The sequence below is a fragment of the Suncus etruscus genome, chromosome 8, assembly GCF_024139225.1.
Source record: "Suncus etruscus isolate mSunEtr1 chromosome 8, mSunEtr1.pri.cur, whole genome shotgun sequence".
Classification (NCBI taxonomy): domain Eukaryota; kingdom Metazoa; phylum Chordata; class Mammalia; order Eulipotyphla; family Soricidae; genus Suncus; species Suncus etruscus.
This window is the reverse complement of record NC_064855.1, coordinates 123,230,939-123,252,136: the sequence shown is the minus strand read 5'-3', so window position 1 is coordinate 123,252,136 and position 21,198 is coordinate 123,230,939. Positions and strand designations below refer to the sequence as shown.

Genomic DNA, 21,198 nt, shown 5'->3' with positions numbered 1-21,198 from the left:
AGTTTCGTGGTGTTTTCTGCAGACAGCAGACGGATGGATTTTCTTTCCTGATCCATACAGCTACCCTGTGCCTTTTAAAATGGAATTTACTCTGTTGACAATGAGAGATTAATGACCTATAGAGTTGTGTTGCCATTTCTGTGTATGTGTGTGTAGAATGTAGTTTTTTTTTTTTTCAAAAGTCTGTTTCTTAGAGGCAACTCGTCAGTAATACTCCCAGGATTGGTTTATTTGTCTCAAATGCTGCCAGTTCTTGTTTGTCTGAAAAGGTACTTATCCCTCCCTCAGACCTAAATGATAGTTTTGTAGGAGAGTGAGCTCTATGCTGAAATTTTTTGTTTTTCATTTGTTATTCCATTCTTTCCTGGCTTATCTGACATCCTATGGAAGTTCTGTTACTTCCCTTATATTTGAGGTTATTTTTTTTTTATCACTTGCTGCTTTAAATAGTCTGCCCTTGACTTCTGATCTGCCCATTTTGATAACTATGTGTCTTGGCATTATTCTATTTTAGTCTATTTTGTCTATAATTCTTTAGTCCTCTTGAATCTTTGCAGATGCCTCTCTCCAGAGACAGAGAAAGTTCTCAGTGATTGTTATTTCTTCCACCAGTTGTTCTTCTTCCCTTTCCCCTTTCTCTCCCGTATCCCTATGATTTGAAGATTAGTCCTCTTTCTAGTACCTATCAAAAATTGTACTTTCTCTTCCATTTGTTTATTTCTTTATTTTGTTTTTTGTTTTTTTGGGCCACACTCGTTTGATGCTCAGGGGTTACTCCTGGCTATGCGCTCAGAAATTGCTCCTGGCTTGGGGGGACCATATGGGACACTGGGGGATTGAACCGTGGTCTGTCCAATGCTAGCGCTTGCAAGGCAGAGACCTTACCTCTAGCGCCACCTTCCTGGCCCCAAAGAATTCGTTTTTGGGCCACACCTGGTGACGCTCAGGGATTAGTCCTGGCTATGAGCTCAGAAGTCGCTCCTGGCTTGGTGAACCATATGGGACGCCGGGGGATTGTACCATGGTCCCTCCTAGGCTAGCGCTGGCAAGGCAGACACCTTACCTCTAGCGCCACCATGCTGGCCACTGTTTATTTCTTTTGTCTTTTCTCACCTCATTCTTGATGATGGCCAGTCATTTGTCTTCAATATCACTGCTCTACATATTGAATTCTTCTGTTGTGGTTTGCTTCTGTATTTCTTTTTTATTTTTTGTTTGTTTTTGTTTTTGGGCCACACCCTGTGATGCTCATGGGTTACTCCTGGCTATGCACTCAGAAATTGCTCCTGGCTTGGGGAACCATATGGGATGCTGGGGGATTGAACCATGGTCAGTCCTAAGTCAGCCACATGCAAGGCAAATGCCCTACCGCTGCGCCACTGCTCTGACCCCTCCTTCTGTATTTCTTAACTCCATCAATCCCACTTATATGAACTCTATATTAAACCCTGGATCAGTTCATCTTTCAGTTGGTTGAACTAATCTTCAAATAACTGTCTTATTTCTCTGGCCATTGCATGAAGCATGGCTTTAAGTTCCTCATCAATGAGGCTTGAAGCTTCATGTGAACTTGAGGATTTTCTGGGACTAGCATCCTCTCTGCTGGCACAAGTGAATTCCTTAGTTTCTTCGCCATTCTTAAATTTGTGTGGGCAATGTCATTTGAGTTTAAGATTCCCAATTGTCTGAGGCCAAAACTGTTTCTTACCCATCAGCAAACGGTTACTCTATTATTCATTCATCTAACAATGTCAGTGCCCTGGCATGTTATTTCAATGATCATATAGGTAAATAGCCAATAATCCTGCTTGCTTCGTGAGTAATTATGGAGGTATTTGGGGAAAGATATCAAAATCAGAAACACTTAAGAGTTAGAGGAGGGCCGCCCCCTTCTCCCTCCCATCTGGAGCTGCTGCAGGACCGGACCTGCACATGTCTCTCCACCTGGAGACTGGGCACACTAAAGATAACCTGCCCCCTGAACCCTAAATTGGAGCTTGGACCCCAAGGGGCGGAGGGTAGTTGTCGGCCCTTCCACAGGGGGCCAGAGCTCCATTGACTCCTAGGTAGGAGCCAAGAGAACTAGTCTCAACAGCGCCCTCATCCATTGTGGCCAGGAGTGGAACTGCACTGGCTGGTAGGTAGAGGGAGAGGGTAATTGAGACTGCACTTGCACTGGAAGACGTGAGAGGGGCCAAACCTCACTGATCTCACCCAACTCAAAAGCGAGCTGAAACCTGAAGAAACTGCACTCCAAGCCAAATCAATAAATGAAAAGAAATATGGATAAACTTAGGAAGACTTCAACACCAGCGGACCTGGAGAGAAATCCTAACAGATTCCCAAGCCCACCAAAATGCACAGACCCAACAGAGGAAGGGTTAAAAGAAGCCATGAGAAAGGAAATGCAAGTCATGGTGAAAGAAATGAGAGAGTCACTAGCCAGAGAGTACAACAAATCCATGAAGGAACAAATAAACCAACTCAAAGAAAACATGCTACAAGACATGAGATACCATACAAAGAGAATTAAAGGAAATAAAAGACAATGTAAAAAGCCACATGAGCAGAATCACACAGTTGGAGAAGCACATAGAAGAACTCGAAGAAAAACTGCAAGCAAAAAAAAAAAAACAAAACAAAACCCAAGAAGCCAACAAGAAAATAAAAGGCAAGGTACTGGAAGAAAAAGTCCAATATTTACTGAATAAAAAAAAAAGAAATAATCTAAGAATTGTAGGTATACCAGAAGGGGAGGAAATAGGGAAAGGGGAAGAACAAGTAGTCAGGGAAATAATATCAGAAAACTTTCCCACCCCCTGGAAAGAAGCTTCAGTGCAAATCCAGGAAGTGAAGAGAGTCCCTAATAAAATAGACGCTAATAAACCAACACAAGACATATAGTAATCCAAATGGAAAAATAAACAAAGAGAAAGATGAACTCCTTAAAGCAATAAGGGAGAAAAAAACCTCAAGTACAAAGGAAGGGACATAAGAATCAAACAAGATCTCCCATTTGAAATAATTCAAGCAAGAAGACAGTGGAATGGCATATTTAAACGCCTGAATGAAATAAATTTCCAAACTAGGGTACAATACCCAGCAAAACTCTCATTCATATGGGAGGGCAGAGTAAAAACATGCTCAAACAAAAACAAACTTACATTATTTGCGCAAACAAAGCCAATCCTAAACGACCTACTCAGAGACAAATTACACAATCCAAACCCCCGATTGTAACAACAACCACCCTACACAACTCAACTTCACAACAGTCCTCTCTGTCAATAATCTCCCTAAATGTTAATGGACTAAACTCTTCCATTAAGAGACACATAGTAGAGAACTGGATTAGAAAACATAAACCGGACTTCTGCTGTCTGCAAGAAACAAACCTACAACTACAGGACAAGCATAGGCTTAGAATAAAAGGATGGAAATTAATTATTCAGACTAATGAAAAACAAAAAAGAGCAGGGACAGCCATTCTTATATCAGACTAAATTGCATTCAACCCCAAGAAAGTGATCAGGGACAAAGAGGGTAACTACTTACTGATTATGGGAACACTAGATCAAGAAGTACTAACCCTGGTCAATATTTATGTACCTAATGTAGAGCCAACAAAATATGTGAGGCAACTGCTCGCAAACCTGGGGAAACACATGAAGGGAAATGTGATAATAGTAGGAGATCTCAATACCCCACTATCACTACTGAACAGATCCATCAAACAGAAAAACAGCAAAGAAATAAGAGCCTGAAATGAAAAATTAGAAGATCTAGGGCTAATAGACTTATATAGGACACTCCATCCTCAGAAAGCAGAATACACACATTCTTCTCAAGGTTCCACATGGAACCTTCTCCAGAATAGACCATGTCTTAGGATACAAATCTAACCTATATAAGACCAAAAAATGTAAGGATCATTAGAAGCACCCTATCAGCTCACTATGCAACAGAGGTCAAAATTGACTGCAAGAAGAAGCAATGGAGAAAAACTAATACCTGGAGATTAAACAGCATGCTGCTCAACAACAGCTGGATCAAAGACCACCTCAAGAAAGAAATAAAAAGATTCCTTGAGACAAACAATAATGAAGAGACAACTTGTCAAAATTTGTGGGACACAGCAAAAGCAGTAATTAGGGGGAGACTCATAGCAATACAGGCCTATGTCAAGAAAGATGAAAATGACAAAATCAACAGCTTAAAGGATCATCTCAAGGAATTGGAACAACAGCAGCAAAGAAATCCAACCACAACCAGAAGGCAAGAAATAATAAAAACCAGAGCAGAAATAAACAACATAGAAACTAAGAAAACAATACAAAAAATCAATGAGACCAGGAGTTGGTTTTTCAAAAAAATAAACAAGATAGAGAAACCACTGGCAAAACTTACCAAAAAAAAAGGAGAGAAAACACCCAAATCAATTGGATCACAAAAGAAAGGGGAGAGATTACAACAGAACCCCAAGAAGTACAACATATCATGAGATCATATTATGAACAACTATACTCAGACTAGAGAACCCAGTAGAAATCGACAGAATCCTGGAAAAATACCATCTTCCGAGACTGGAAAAGAAAGACCTAGAAAGCCTAAACAGACCAATCACTTCAGAGGAAATTGAAGATGTAATTAAGAAACTCCCTAAGAACAAAAGTCCAGGTCCAGATGGATTTACAGGTGAATTCTATCAAACATTCCATGATGACTTACTACCACTTTTCCATAGACTCTTCCAAATCATCGATAAAACAGGAACCCTCCCCAACTCCTTTTATGAGGCTAATATCACACTCATTCCCAAAGATGGCAAAGACACCACCAAGAAAGATAACTACAGACCAATCTCACTAATGAACATAAATGCAAAGATACTCAACAAAATTTTAGCAAACCGAATCCAGCACTTCATCAAAAAGATCATACACCATGACCAAGTGGGTTTCCCCCCACCCAGGAATACAAAGTTGGTTCAACATACGCAAATCAATCAACATTATACATCACATCAACAATAAGAAAGACAATAACCACGTGATCATATCAATTGATGCAGAGAAGGCATTTGACAAAATCCAACACCCTTTCATGTTGAAGACACTCAGAAAAATAGGGTTAGAAGGAACCTTCCTCAAGATAGTTACAGCTATCTATGAAAAGCCCACAGCCAACATTATCCTTAATGGCAAAAAACTAGAAGCATTTCCACTAAGGTCAGGAACTAGGCAAGGCTGTCCACTCTTTCCACTCTTATTCAATATAACATTAGAAGTCCTAGCAATAGCAATCCGACAAGAGAAGGGAATCAAAGGAATCCAAATTGAGAAAGAGAAACTATCTCGTTTTGCAGACAATATGATGATATACATCAAAAACCCTAAAGAGTCTGCAGTACAACTCCTAGAAACAATTAACCAGTACAGCAAAGTGGCTGGATACAAAGTCAATACACAAAAGACAGTAGCATTTCTCTATACAAATAACGAAGTTGAGGAGAGAGAGATTAAAAATACAATTCCATTTAAAATAGTATCAAAAATATCAGGTACCTAGGAATCAACCTTACAAGGGAAGTGAAGGACCTATACCAGAAAAACTTCAAAAACACTTCAGAAATAAATTGAAGAGAATCTAAAGAAATGGAAGAACATCCCATGCTCATGGGTAGGTAGAAATAACATAGTCAAAATGACTATCCTACCCAAACTACTATATAGAGTTAATGCAATCCTATCAAAATTCAGACATCATTCTTTAAAGAATTAGAACAATCAATCACAAAATTCATCTGGAACCACAAAAGACCCAGAATAGCCAAACACATATTGAAAAACAAGAAGCTGAGTGGCATCTCTTCACCAAACCTGAAACTATACTATAAAGCCATAGTGATCAAAACAGCATGGTACTAGAACAAAGACAGGACCTCAGACCAGTGGGTCAGAACAGAATTCCCAGGCATAAACCCTCAGATATTCAGCCAACTAATATTTGACAAAAGAGCCAAGAACTTGAAATGGAACAAAGAAAGTCTCTTCAACAAATGGTGTTGGTACAACTGGAAAACCACATGTAAGAAATTGAAAATTGACCCATACCTCACTCCTTATACGAAAGTCAACTCAAAATGGATTAAAGACCTTGAAATCAGACCCTACTCTATAAAGTTTATTGAGAATAAAATAGGCAGAACACTCGAAGACGTATATATCAAAAAGGTCTTCGAGGATGGAGCACCAATGGCAAGAACTTTAGCACCAAACATAAACAAATGGGACTACATCAAACTAAAAAGCTTCTGCATAGCGAAAGGAACCCTACTAAACACAAGAAGACAGGTAACTGAATGGGAAAAAATTTTTGCACTCAACATGTCAGATAATGGGTTGATATCTAGAATATACAAATCACTCAGAAAGCTGAGCCCCCCAAAACCAAATAAAGCCATAAAAAATGAGGAGATGAAATGAATAGACACTTCTCTGAGAAAGACAGAAGAATGGCCAACAAACAAATGAAAACATGCTCACCTTCACTCATCATCAGGGAAATCCAAATCAAGACAACAATGAGATACCACTTTACACCAGTGAGGATGGCTCACATCAAAAATAATGGGAACAATCTCTGCTGGCGGGGATGCGGTATGAAAGGCACTCTCATCCACTGCTGGTGGGAATGACCCCCTAGTCCAATACCTATGTATAACAGTCTGGATAGTGCTCAAAGAACTCAGAATTGAGCTGCCATTTGACCCAGAAATTGCTCTCCTAGGTATCTACCTCCAAGTTGGAAGGACATTCATCCCAAAATATGTGTGCACCCCACTATTTATCTCAGCACTCAGTATAATAGCCAAATCTTGGAACCAACCTCGATGTCCAACAACAGATGAATGGATCATTAAGATGTGGTATCTATACACAATGGAATACTACATGGCAGTCAGAAATGATACAATCACAGACTTTGCAGCAACTTGGATGGACCTAGAACATATTATGTTAAACGAAGCAAGCCAGAAGATGAAAGATAAACAGAATGATAGCACTATTTTGAAGCACCTAGAACATACACCTTATATACAACTAATACTCAATAATCAAATAAAACTGTAACAGTCAACATATACCGAGGAGCAGTGCCCAAAACACATGAAAGAGGAACAACAAAACCCTCGACTACACATTATACCACAAAGAAACCAGCAACAGCAGAAACAGCAGCATAGAGAGAACAGGTATGTAATCAGCCTTCTACTACAAAGGCCCACAATAATCCCTTAGGGATCTTATACAGGATTACAGGTAAAGAATACCATGGAAAATTACTGACTCCAATGGAAGTATCTTATAACAATATGTTTTAATGCCTTAATCTTACTATATTTAAAATAACCTCTCAGCTTTTCTGTCCACAGGCGTTCTTGGATACAAAGGGTGGACAAACTAAGATGGCATCTCGGGGCTCAGTCACACGAGATACCATACCCAGCTTGCATTATGAGAATGTCCCGATAAAACTCTTTAACATAATCTTTATCTCTAGATTATACCTTCTTTTAGGACCTGAAGCACGTAACCAGCCAGATCACCGAAGCAGCAACTGTGATCTACAAACTTATACTACAGGCCCTACTCAACAAACACATCCAAGCGAACTAGCATTCCCTTGCTCTTTTCTCCTCTCTTCTCACTACTTTCTTTTTTTTCTTTTTCTTTTTTATTTATTTTCTCTTTTCTTCTTTCCTGCCCCTTCCACATGCTTTTTCCTTTCCCCACTTTGGAAATCTGACTATCCCTTCACCCCTCAATCCCATCCAGATTTCCCACCTTACTAAAACTCTTCACCCTCAGTTCTTAATCCATTAGGCATCAAGACTGACCTCCTACCCCAATGAACCAGTACCCAGCACCTAAGCAAAGGGACATCCAGTCAACCCACACCTCGTCCTCAGCAAGAAAAGGCAACCAACTCCCCTGCTAATTCATGCTGTGTGGCCCTTCTTACCAACTCCTCCTAACGTGGACTGTTACTTGAAACCGGACTTAGCTCTAAAAGGATCCCCAATGCAAGAACTCTTCCCAAGACCTCCCTGTTGAAAATATTTTGCCAATCTCAAGAAGGTCAGGGTGTGTGATGAAAGGGCACCTGGGAACCCACACACCACAAGAAAATCTCAAAAGACAATGGGGAAACCTACACTTCCATCATAAGTATAAGTCCTGTATTATACTACCTCTTTAACTGCTTTACTCCATATGTAAGGTAGTCTCTTGCATCACTTTTTTTTTTTTTTTTTTTGGTTTTTGGGCCACACCCGGTGACGCTCAGGGGTTACTCCTGGCTATGCGCTCAGAAGTCGCTCCTGGCTTGGGGGACCATATGGGACGCCGGGGGATCGAACCATGGTCCGTCCTAGGGTAGCGCAGGTAAGGCAGGCACCTTACCTTTAGCGCCACCGCCCGGCCCCCGCATCACTTTTTTCCTTTAATTACTTTATTTCATTAAAAAATTTTTTTTCTTTATATATATGTATATATGTGAGCACATATATTTTTATTTCTATTTTTATCGTTTTTGGGGGAGTAACCTGCTTCTGTTTTCTTCTCTTTCCACCCCCAAATGCACCAGCAATATAATGTAGCACCATTTCTCCCTGCAAAGGCACACTAAAAATGGGGGAAATCTTATATATAAAAACGAGCTCTTATCTACTAGGGATAAGAACTCATACTTGTTTACAATATAAGGGCATCTCCCATCTTGAAAATATGTCACATAGACCCAACATAGACCCCAGGTGATTAGACACCAACCGTCCAGCCTTGAATCCTGGATCCCAGACATAGAAATGACACAGTTCTTCACAACAACTACAGGAAACAAATCCCATTAGGGACATCCTTAATACTGCTTGGACAACAACAAGTGACAGCTCTAATATGATATCCTGACAGCGAGGAAATTGGGAACAATTTGACCTAAGAGCAGGTTATCCTACCTCACCAGCTAACGATAAGACAAAATCAGAAGACTTGTCACCCTTTGGTCTGTGCAAAAGCCAAGATCGCGATCTACAGATGACTGGCTGATAGAACCATGACCGGGCAGTATGTATCCTGGGACCAATAAACAAGCCCTTGTCTAGGGTTTGATCTATGACCTGCATAACAACCATGATCTCTATTTCCAGAGGTCTGACTGAGACAATAGCAACTGAATGGGTCTTCTGGTAACATAACGAAAGAGGCTATCCCAGGCTCCATCCTAGGATCAGCGCAAAGACCAAGACCACCAACCACAGAAGATGGATTAAAATGACACTGAGGGAACAGAATTTCTAGAACCACAAAGAAAGACTTTATCATAAGTTCCACTCCTTGGCCTGTGCAGATACCGAGATCTCTAGATACAGAGGTCTGACTTTATTACCCAGGACGGAGCAGAAGTCTTCTATACACCACAAAAGCACCAAGGGGAGAGTAAATGAACCTGAAAGGAGTCTATAGTTAATGCCATGACAATATACTTCAAGAGTGGAGAAACCCTGTATCTCTTAGGCCAAGGGAATTCCTTTTCGAATGACCCCAATATTTACTGTGCCTGTGCAGGAGGGAAAAAATAAGGCAAAAAGCACAAAACATTTTTTATGTTATTATTATTTTTTATATATTTATTTATCTAGTTTTTGTCGATTTCTTTGTTTTGGTGTGGTTATTGAAGTTGTTGTCTCCATTTTAATTTTTTTTCTTCTTTTCTCTTCTTCCTTTATGCACTCTTCCATGTTTTTCATCTCAAGACCATGGCTTTTATGTGGTGCTTATCTTTATTGTTGGAGTGTTCACTGGATATTTTATTGGACACTTCTTTTTTGTACTGTTGTGGTGTTTCACCTTCTTTTTCCCCTTCGTCTCTCAAACCGAGGATGAGAGCCTCTAGAAGGACTCCGCCCATTTTCAGTGTATTTGATTTTTACCCCCATTTATTACTTTTCTCTTCTTCAAACAAAACCACATAACTGGAACTATCTAGTCCTGCCTCCCAGTTAGAGGGGGAAATAAGGGAGGTACCATGACCAAACAGGTGTAAGATCATTAAGTCGTAATCTAGGTATAGAGGGGACCACTCGTTCTAGCAGCCTTGGGGGAGAGGGAGGAGGATATGGGAGGCAGAACGGGAATGGAGGTGGAGGGAGGACAATTCGGTGATGGGAATTCCCCTAATTTTATGTTAATATGTACCTAAAATATTATTGTCAATGATATGTAAGCCACTATGATTAAAATAAAAATTATATTAAAAAAGAGTTAGAATGGGTGAATTTGCCACACAAACACATTAGTGTCAACTTGTTTTGGATTCGAGCATCAGATGGTAGTGCCATGGGGGAGCCTTCCTGGTGCAGGGAAACCAGAGAGCGAGTGGTTCATGGGTAGGCAGGCCATCAGAGTCTTTCAAGAGCCCTAGCATGTTGTAGCTGCAGTGAAGGATGGAAGTCGGGGACACAGAATGATCCTGACAATGAATCTGAGCCTGTTGTGACTGTACAGCCTGTTCTGTGCATTCTGGAGAAAAAAAATGGCCAGCCAGGGCCCCAGGGACCACCCAATCAGATTTGTCAGCATGTCCACGGCCTTTTCAGAAAGGAGGCTTTGGTTTCCCTTAGAGCAAGCAGGTGGCAGAGCAAAGAGACAGAAGGGGGCCTGCCGCTTCCAAACTTGTCTCAAGGCACCTGGGGAGGACCCTATTTTGATTTTGAAATTTCCCCTATTTTCAACTGTTCTAAGAGTTGAGTTTTGACCTGCAATGATCAGGTCAAGTTGCGCTGGCTCATGGGCCTCAGAGTTCCACTGGTGCCACGGAGGGGGCCGGACATGCCATTGGTGTTGGCCATACTGACAACAGGACAAGGAAGTGTCCCCTGCCCCTGGCCCTCATGTCTGGTCACTGAGCTGTGTGGGCTGCCTTGGGCTGAGTGTCAGATTGAGCACGCCAAAAAGGCCACGAGGGATTTGTTCACACATGCAGCTACATCTGGGATATACATTAGCACCACTCACGGGGTCCGGGGAGGCCTCTTTCGTGGTCACGGTCATTATTTTCACTTTTTGCTCCAGGCCCAACTGCTGTGTTGGGGTTCCGGTCGGCTTCCCGAGATGTTTTTTTTTCCTTCCTCAGAGTCGATGTGAATGTGGGTGAAAGGCACTTTGCACGGAAGCTCCTGAGCAATTGTTAAGCGCTGCTTAATTAGCACGCGGCGGCGTTCTCGGATTAAAATACACGCCGGGTACATGAAGTGCCACCGCTAACCGGTTTAATAATGAAAATGACGCAGCCCAGGGAAACGCTCGTTGGTGACAGCACTTTAGGGCCGATCCAGATGGCCACCGTTTGTGCTAACGACAGACCTAATTTCTGGAGTAAATTTTCACCAACTGTTCTCCCTTTATTTTTATTACTCAGTGAAACATCCGAGGCAAGAATATGAGAGAGTAAGACACCAGCACCCCGGTAGGGAAGTCGAAGACTGATTAACACCCACTCCTGCAGTAGGCAGCGCCTCGGGGTGCCGTGATCTATGAACTCACACACACTGGTGCTCATCGGAAGCAGGTATCTTGGCGCAACCCCAAAACAAGTAGGTCCAAGTGTGACCCAGCCCCGAGGGCTTTTAAAGGCTCTCCCCAAGATGCCAGGTGTGGATAGGTGAGGGGCAGGGGAGACACACCCAGGAGCAGATTTGCTCATCAATGTGTTTGCATGTATGTTTGCGTGTGCATAAGTGCTGGCATCACATGTGCATCATGTCACATACATGTATCTTGCATTTGTGTGTACATGTTCATGTGCCCGTGTGTATTAATCCAAAGGCACATGAGTTGCCCATCACACGCTCTTTCTATGATCTGATTCAGCAAAAGACAGGAAGGTGAGGAACCCCAGGGAACTGCCAGTTGAGGTCAGACCAGAAAGCCACGTGACTTGTCTGAGCCCCCCAGTGGGAACCACTCTGGCCATCAGTCTCAAACACAGTTCCACAGGGCACATTTGGGTCTTCCTGGCAGATCAATCAACAGAGGTGTTAGACACTTCTCCTGAAGGGTCAAAGATCCTGTTTCCTCTTGTCCAGAGCACCCTGAGACTCATTTTCAAACCCGTGTCCAAACTCTTTCTGGGATCTGAATGTTTCTCTTGCTTCTAGAGGAAGCTTCCTGGGACAAACAAGGGATGTTGGTCCTCTGGCTCATTTCTTCACCTGCCCTCGGAGGAAAGTGGCCGTTCATGTGTGGCACAGAACTCTTGTTTTAAAATGCACCGTTGCTGCTACAGTGGAAGACAGAACAGGCAGGGGGCCGGGGACAAGCAGCCTGGCTTTGAATGTGGCTGACCCAGGCCTCACATGGCTCCCCCCAAATCCTGCAGGAGCGAGCCCTGAGACCATATGGTCCTCTCCCCACAAAGAAACAACAAAGAAATAAGACACCTTGAATTTATGAAAGAAAGCCCCACCCCCAAATGCTCCTATACAGGAATGCCAGACTTAGAAAGTGAAGGAATTAAGACATTTTGGCAACTTGCAGGTCTCTGCAGGACACAGCAGACATGGTGGGTTCTGAATCCAGATCCCGCCTGCTGGGCCCTCAGAAAGCTATTCCCACCATTGGAATCTGCTCTTTCTGGCTGTGAGGCGGGGGTTAAGCTTCGTTAGATGGTTTGGAACAAAGATGGACTGAATGTATCATTTACTGCTCAAAATCACTCTCTCTGATTCATTTTTCTCTTTCTTTAAAAGTGCCATAGAGGCAGGTGGGTTGGGGGGGAGGCTGGCCAGGAAGGAAATTGGGGACATTGGTGGCAGGAAATGAGCACTGGTGAAGGGATGGATGTTGGACTCGTCTACGAAACTTGACCACCACCAACTTTTTAACTCTGTTTTGCAGTGATTCAATGAAAAAAAAAAGTACAAAAAAACCACATTTTTCCAAAGGGCCCGAGAGAACCCAACAGGATGAGTGTTTGATCTCCAGGTGGGAGACTTGATTTGTTTGTTTGTTTGTTTGTTTTTTGGAGGGCCACACCCTGTGGCGCTCAGGAGTTACTCCTGGCACTGCACTCATAAATCACTCCTGGCAGGTTGAAGGATCATATGGGATGCCAGGAATCAAACCCAGGTCCATCCAGAGTCTGCGACATGCAAGGCAAACTCCCTACCACTGTGCTATCACTCCGGCCCTAGTGGAAGACTTGGGGTTAATCCCAGTACAATGTCATCGTTTAAACACCGTCTAGGAGAGATCCTAAAATAGAACGGGAACAGCTCCTAAGCATCACCAGGTGTGACCCCCAAACTAAAACCAAATAAAAGGGATTCACTAAAAAAAAACCCAACAATTCCACATATGCTATTTTGATAACAAACTCTAAGCTTACAGTAAGAGCTACATCATGTAGCATCGCTGGGTGGGAATTCTGGGTCAAGTAGCAGGACATGGTCACACGTACGCCACATCTCAAGGCCCAAGGAGTTCAAGGAGTTCCCAAAGCTCACAATATTTTCATCAGTGTGGGTTGACTAGAACACAGTTCTGGAAAGAAGTGAGTCATTGAATGTTGAACAAAATAAAGACAGTGTTTCCTGTTGGCTGAATCATTTAGTTGCTGTGAAGAAGTTTCTCAGCCTTTCATTGACTCTGGCTCCCTTGAGACTCTGCTCCCGTTCTTTAATTCCCTGGTCGTATGAGATTCCGAATTCTGCACTGTTCGATGCTCCCCCACTGATGTGATTTCCCATGGCAGGCCCAAAGAGACACAGTGACGTGTCTGTGACATGGATGTGACCATGTACCCAAACAGCAAGAGTTACACTAGGTTCTAGCTGTTGCTCTGAGACTACCTTCAGACCCTGTCTCACGTCTACCCTTATCCCTGTTCTCCAGAGTGTCTTGTTTCTGGAGGAGGCGCCTGTCCAAAAAGATACACACCTTTCTGTGGGAGCAAGGCAAAACAGGAAGATTTGCTCTTCTGAGTTAACTATTTATTTCTGTTTTGTCATCCATGACATATTGAAACTCCCTACAGGATTCTGGAGGGAAGAACTTCCCAGTGGAAGAGCCAGGACAGAATAGCTCAGAGTGGATAGTTCTGAGTTAAGTGATGGGCCAGAAGAGAATAAAAGAACGATGTACTTGACAAAACATCATAGTTGCTCTGGGGTTGATTGCAAAAGCAATATTGATTTGCTTAGTGCATGGCTGGACATTTGCGGTGGAAAAAATACAAAGAAGAAGTTTAGATGCTATTAGTACTCAATAGTGGCTGTAAAGTAAGTTCACCTGCAAATTTGGGGGTTCTTGGATGTGCAGAGAGGAAATTCCTCACAACCAATAGGATTTTATCCCTCTCAACAACTTCAGTGTTCTCCTATATACAAAAACTGAGCAAAACTGTAAGGAGAATTATGGGTCCCTAAAAATACATTTCAGTATTTCATAACTAAAGCTGACCATTGGTTTGAGATATTTTTCCCCACGAGTGTCGAAAACTTACTTTGAATATTTAATAGAAATTCAGCCTTTGCACTTGAAATAATGCCAATTCCTTGTTAAAAGAAAAAATCTCAGCTGCGAACATATTCTAAAACACATCGTTAAAGTATTTTGTGGGGGTTGGGGAATGATGTGATAGTACTGAGGTTAAGGCACTTGTCCTTGCTTGTTGCTGACCTGCTTCAAATTCCTAACACCCCATATGATCTTCTGAGTACTCCCAAAGGGCAACCCTAAGCACAGAACCAGAAATAACTCCTGAGCGCTGCAGGAGTAGCCCCCCACCCACCCACCTCCCCACCAAATAATGATTAACAGAAAGGAAATAATGGCCAGGGATGGAGTTCATATCACTGCAGTGAAATTGTTGAGTTGTTTGGGTTTTTGATTGTTTGGGGCTCTACCTAACAGTGCTCAGGGATTACCCCTAGCAAGTTTGGATACCATATACAGTGCTGGGTGAGTGCAAGGAATCATCCTATCACTGTACTATCTCTCCGGCACAAAGTCAGTGAGTTTAGATCCAGAAATTGCAAGTGTCCCGGGAAAATGAGCACACAGAAGACAGTGTGGGATGGGCAGATTTCTGGGAGCACAGCAGGATGTGGCCCAACTCGGATTCGGCGAGTCCTTTAGTCACAGGGAAACAGTGGAAGGTCTCAGGACAGACTAGAAGACACGAAGGCTACGGAAATGTCAAGGGCAACCTTGAGATTACCTGGAGCCAGTCTGCTTCAAGGTGGTCTGCAGGGGTGGGGTGAGGTCTGAGGTACTGGTCTGAGGCGGGGAGTCTGTGGGTTGGTCAAGGAGTCTATGGTGTACTACTGGGGTATTATCTGTGGGACTGGTTTGTGGGTTGGTCTGTGGGTTGGTTTGTGGAGTTGGTCTATGGGTTGTCTGCCAATTGTATGTGGTGTTGAGCTGTGGATCTCTGGAGTTGGTCTGTGAGGTTGGTCTGAAGGATAATTTTTGAGGTTGGACTATTTGGCTGGTATGTAGGATGGGTCTGTTGGATTGGTCTGAGGAATTATCTGTGGGACTGGTTCAGGGGATTATCTATGGAATTGGTCTGTGAGGTTGGTCTGTTGGGTTGAGCTGAGGAATTAATCAGCTGAGGGGTTGGACTATTTGCTTGGTATGTATGATGGGTTGGTCTGAGGGATTATCTATGGGGCTGGCCCGAGGGTCTAAGGATTCTGGTGCGGTTGATCTGCAGGACCCCAGGTACTCAGCTTGGCAGGTACCCTGCACCTAACCCCTCCCCTCCTCCTTCCCATTCATCTCTACTCTGCTCACAACCCCCCTTGCATAGACCTGGAAGCAGGTGGCCCTTCTTTCTCAGCTCCCCAAAACAACACATCTGACTAAGTCTGATTCATGCTGACTCACCCAGGTAAGTGGACCAGCATGTTCTGACCCAGCTCACAGAACCATGCCCCCTAATTTTAGCCAAAGGGCAGCCAGAGCAGAACCTGGTAAGTCAGGGGTGTGGCCTGCAAGTTTATAAATCCTGGGTGCAGAAGACTGGGGGTTCCTCTCTTGGCCTGAACAGTCTTGGAGTTATAGTGCCCCCTCAGCACATGGAGGTGTCCTGAGTCCCTGCACCCTGTTTTCAAAGCTTGAAAGAGGAACCAGTTTTGTGCAGTGGAAAGGTCCCCCACTCACTGCCTCCAGTCGTCTTCTCCCCCTTTCACCCTGTGCCCTCCTGGCTTGCCTAGGCTCGCCCAGCGCTGCCCTCCTCTACCCTACAAGCAGTTTCTCTGGGCTCACTGATGACGCCATTCCCTCAGCATGCTTCAGACACCACGAACGAATGGAAACTTTCCAAACACCTTGAGTTCCAGGCAAATTTTCATTGTCCGAGTTGCCCAACACACAAGGACAGGAGCCACTGGCCCAGAGTCTAGCACAGCGGCTTCTGTTCAGATTCTTAGCCAAGGTCCTGGCCACGTTTGACCTATCCCAGTACAGATGCTCTGACCCTCATTGACCACCACAGATCCGGACAACATCCTAGTCTCCTTGAATAAGAATTGCTTTGCTTCCTAAAACCCAGCTTTGGTCACTTAATATACCACCTACCACCTATCAGTCCAACAGGGAGACTTGTTCTAAAACAAGATGGCAAAAGACTCATTTGATTCCAGGCTGTCCCATCATCATACCGCAAAGTCCCTACCGAGAGGAAAGGAGGGAAAGAACAGCCCCTCTTGTCCAAACACACCGACGCCCAGTAAAGCGGAAGGAAGACCACTTACTTGCTCAAACTCATTCGTCTGGAACTCTTCAAACCCGAAGATGTCCAACACTCCGATGTCCCATGTCTGTGCGCTGAAAGGAGAGATGTGGGTGAACGAAGTAGGAAAGTGCACTTTGTTCCTCATGCAGGCCCTCCCCAGTCCCTAGGCTCAGCACCTTTCCCCAGCTGGAGCTCAAAACAGGCCCCAAATTACTGAACAGGGCAAAATAGACTCGCAAGGGGAGGAAGAAGATGCCTGCTTTATGTTTTGACTGAAAATGCGGGTGTGCTTGAGAAGCAACAGGATCTCCGAGTGTTGGAGTTTGAGCCCTGCTTGGGCCCACACAGGCCGCTGCCCCTTTCATGACCTGCTTGCGTCCAAGAAGGGGAGAGTGGAGGTCCGCAGACTCTCAATGCTCAGGAACCTCAGTGGTTCCAAGACAGCAAAGCAGCCCCTTCACTTTGCAGGTCTCAAGGCAAGTCACAAGGACCCTGGCAAGGGCACTTGGAAGACCTCAGCCCCTGCAGGAAGGGTCTTGCATCATGGCCAGTGGACCGACATGCTATGAATGTTCTAGAGAAAAGATTCACTTGTGTTCCCCTAAACACATGCACACACACACACACACACACACACACACACACACACACACACACACACACACACACACTACCACCAATGCTTCAGGATCCCCCATCTCTGTCCATTATAGCTCCCACAAAATGGCCTTGTCCTGTGCACAGGCCCAGGGTGTTCTAGGCCCGGTTCTGCGTACCCTTTGCTCTGCTTCTCTGAGCCTTACAGGAGAACAGGACCCAACAAAATAGGTCCCCAGAGCTACCGAACATTTGGATATTTTACTGACCAGGAAGCGCAGACTCGCAGTCTTGAAACCAAAATCAAGCCAGAAATTTTTCTTTAAGACAACAAACAAACGATGTTCCCAGAATCGTACCCAGGGTCACTAGCATCCCACTCTAGCTGAGTGTCCCCCTGTGGGCAGTATTGCCCATTCAACCTCTCTGGAAAAAAGAATGGGCCACTGAAAAAATAAAAATTATTAACAAGAAACTACATTCAGCTCAGTTGAAAGGTGATAAAAACAAAACTCTGTATTTCTTCCAGATCTGGTGGGCTTAGTCATGCTTAAGAGACACAGAATACAAAATTCATCCAGAAACTGTTCTATCTGGTTACTCTCTGGCCACTATCTGGTGTTCACTCATCACCAAACTTTCCTTTATTCTGGTTTGATTGCTGTAGATTTGGTGCAAAGAATTATGTTGAACGTAGAGCTTGAGTTGGGGCTGGAGACAGGCTATGGCCAACACTCGGCATATGGGAACCCCAAGCTCCACCCTCTGCAACACATGGTCCTTCAGGCCCAACATGACCAGCCTCAAAGCACCTTAACCAGAGTCGTCCCTGAGCACTTCTGGGTACTCCCTCTGCCCAGAAAAGCAGATAATGTTCGTGTGACACCCACTCCAAAATTCTCCTGGTTTTCCTAGTCAAGCTCCTTCCCTCGCGGCAAATTCTTTCAAACTAAAGCTGCTTTCTGAAAAGGTTCTGGCTCCTTTATCTTTCATTTACAGACTGTGTCAGGAACCACAGCCAGGGCTCACCATGCAAGGCAAGGGCTAGGCCACTAGTTGTCTCCCAGCCCCTCTTCTGCTCATTTTGGAAGCACTATCTGGATTCTTTGGCATCTGAACTAGTTTTTAAAATCAGATGTCTTCCTTTCATAAAAGTGTTGAGATTCAACGTTTTGAAGGTGGACAGAGAGCTTGAAACCCTGAGTAGTGTGTAAGGGCGGAGCATGGGGGTAACCTCAGAACCCATCATGCCACCCAGGGAAGGATTTGAGATCACAGCCAGGCTGAAGGATTATCTAAGTAGAAGGCTTGTCGCGAATACAAGCAGAGGTGGGGGAGGAGGGGGGCATTGGTGGTGGGAATGTCACACTGGTGAAGGGGGGTATTCTGTTTATGACTGAAACCCAACTACAAACATGCTTGCAATCATGGCGCTTAAATAAAGATTTATATATACAAAAAAGACAGTAAAATGAGAAAAGAAGAGCAAAATGTAGGAAGCAGATGCTTCTGGCTAACCCAGTGTCAGAATCCAGTCACTGAAAATAAGAAGCATTTGTGTGTATGTGTATGTGTGTGTGAGTGTATGAGAGAGAGAGAGAGAGAGAGAGAGAGAGAAAGAGAGAGAGAGAAAGAGAGAGAGCGAGAGCGAGAGCGAGAGCACAGAATGTTGCACAGATGCCAGTCCCTGGTATCCTATATTCACTGAGCCATCAGGAGGGATCCCTGAGTGCAGAGTCAGGCATAAACCCTGAGCACCCCTGGCTGTGGTCACCAACCAACCAACCAACCAACAAACCAACCAACCAACCAACCAAACAACCAACCAAACAACCAACCAAAATGCCACAAGAGGCAACACCATCTGGGTTGAGCGATAGCAAAGAGAGTAGGGTGTTTGCCTTCCACGTGCCTGACCGGGGTTCGATTCTTGGCATCCCATATGATCCCCTGAGCCCAGAGACAGGAGTAATCCCTGAGTGCTGCCAGGTGTGGCCCCAAAACAAACAAACAAAAGAAGCAGCAGCATCTGTGAAGGTTGCTGAGTCATTTGGTTACTTCTGGCCATAGGGGGTACCACGGGACCCTGGGGACTGAGGCTGTCATGGGTGACCTCGGGGCAGACAAACAGTGAGTCTCAGGATCTGGGCTCATGAGAGTCCTTGGCCTTGATCTGAGAGTGTAGGGCTGTGACAGGCCCGACGACCCTGTTTTAGGGAAGCAACTCTGTATCCCCCCCTCCCCGCCTCTGAAAAGGGGCAAACCACCTCCCTGGGGCTCAGGCCTAATCCTCACCATAACTAAGGGTCCCTCAGAGCCAACTTGGCCACAGGTGGGAGTGCTGGTGACTCCTGAACCTACTAGGGCAGGGACGTGCCTGAAGCCAAGTCACACCTTCACCCCATTACTCTGCGCCCTGAAGCATTCAAGCAGAAGAGCTCACAAAGCTGCCATGGCAGAGGGGACTGAAGGTGTGTGGCGGGCAGAGGGGAGAGGCCCTGCAGATTAGAGGTCATATTGGAAAGTGGAAACAGTCTGGAAACAGGAGCTGGTGTTTCACATCTGGGGAGAGAGAGGCGAGTCCCCCAGAGGCAGCAGGAGTATGTTGCTCTTGCTTGTTGGGGGACACACTGAGATATGATCCTTCAGCACACAAACATGAGCTACAGCATCGATGCAGATTTGGGGTGTACTGGCTCTCAGGACAGGCTGGGGGGCTGGAAGAGGCCAGGATGCCCCCACCAACACGCACATGTGAGCAGTATTCCTTTGTATGAAAGCAAGTGGGCAGTGCTCCTTTGCATGGATGCTCGGAACGCCTGGCTCTATGCTCTTGGCTAAAAAACGATCCCACCAACAGAAAGGCGCAGGGTGGGGGTTTGTGAAGCCCATAAACATGGATTCTGCACATGTTTTAGGGGATCAATCTGGCACTCAGATAAAATGGGCAGTTACATAAGAATCATTGTCCAAAAGGAAAATAAAGACCAGGAGAAACTAAAATGGCACAGAACGTGTATATTGAACAAAGCACTTCTCCCTCTCCCCACAGCTCCTGAAAACATGATCTCTGGCTTCAGTGAATTGCCCAGTTGTTGATAGGGACTGTCCCCCTTTCATTAATATTCACAGAAAATCATCATAGCTATAACCCACAGGATATGGAAATAGTCATAACTGTGTGTGTGTGTGTGTGTGTGTGTGTGTGTGTGTAATCTCCCTTCACCTTTATTTTATATAAGATAATATAGTAATTTAAAATTAGGGTAGGTACGGGATCCATAGGATGTTTTGGCAAAATGAGTATTTTCTTATTCCTCTGGATATCTCTGTTGGACAAAAAAAATTGTACTCAAAGAATAATAAAAAATAAGCATACAATTCCAGAGACAAGATTCGCAGCTCTTTAGGAAGTCATTATACATTGGGGTGTTGGGTAAAGAAATGGAACAGAAGGAGAATTATTTAGAAAGCAGCTTCTGTCTAGCTTCTCAATTGTGTCGTTTCGGTTGTCATGGGAATAAGTATCATGGTTTAAATAAATGTATGCAGAAATAGAAGTCACTCATGCTATATTCATAAGAATCGGAGAGCTCTCACCACTTAATGGGGGGAAACACCCCGAGTGGAGGCAGGCAGGAAAACAGTGGCATGTCAATTTTATTTATTTATTTATTTTTGACACATTGCTTTGCTATTTTTCTCTCTGAAATCACACAAAAAAGACAAAATATTGAGAACTAAATTCTAGGGATGACACTAAGGGCAGGTCCCTGGAGATAAAAAGCCTCGTGGTCC

General features: G+C 44.2%; 1 protein-coding gene across 1 annotated transcript in view; it reads right to left on the bottom strand.

Moving 5' to 3' along the window:
- The window catches only part of MYO16 (myosin XVI), a 296,697-nt gene that overhangs the window by 114,728 nt on the left and 160,771 nt on the right, over nt 1–21,198 (bottom strand). Inside the window, exon 21 of the mRNA XM_049778145.1 lies at nt 16,823–16,895. Coding sequence (XP_049634102.1) covers nt 16,823–16,895 — 73 coding nt within the window. The remainder of the gene's footprint in view (nt 1–16,822; nt 16,896–21,198) is intronic.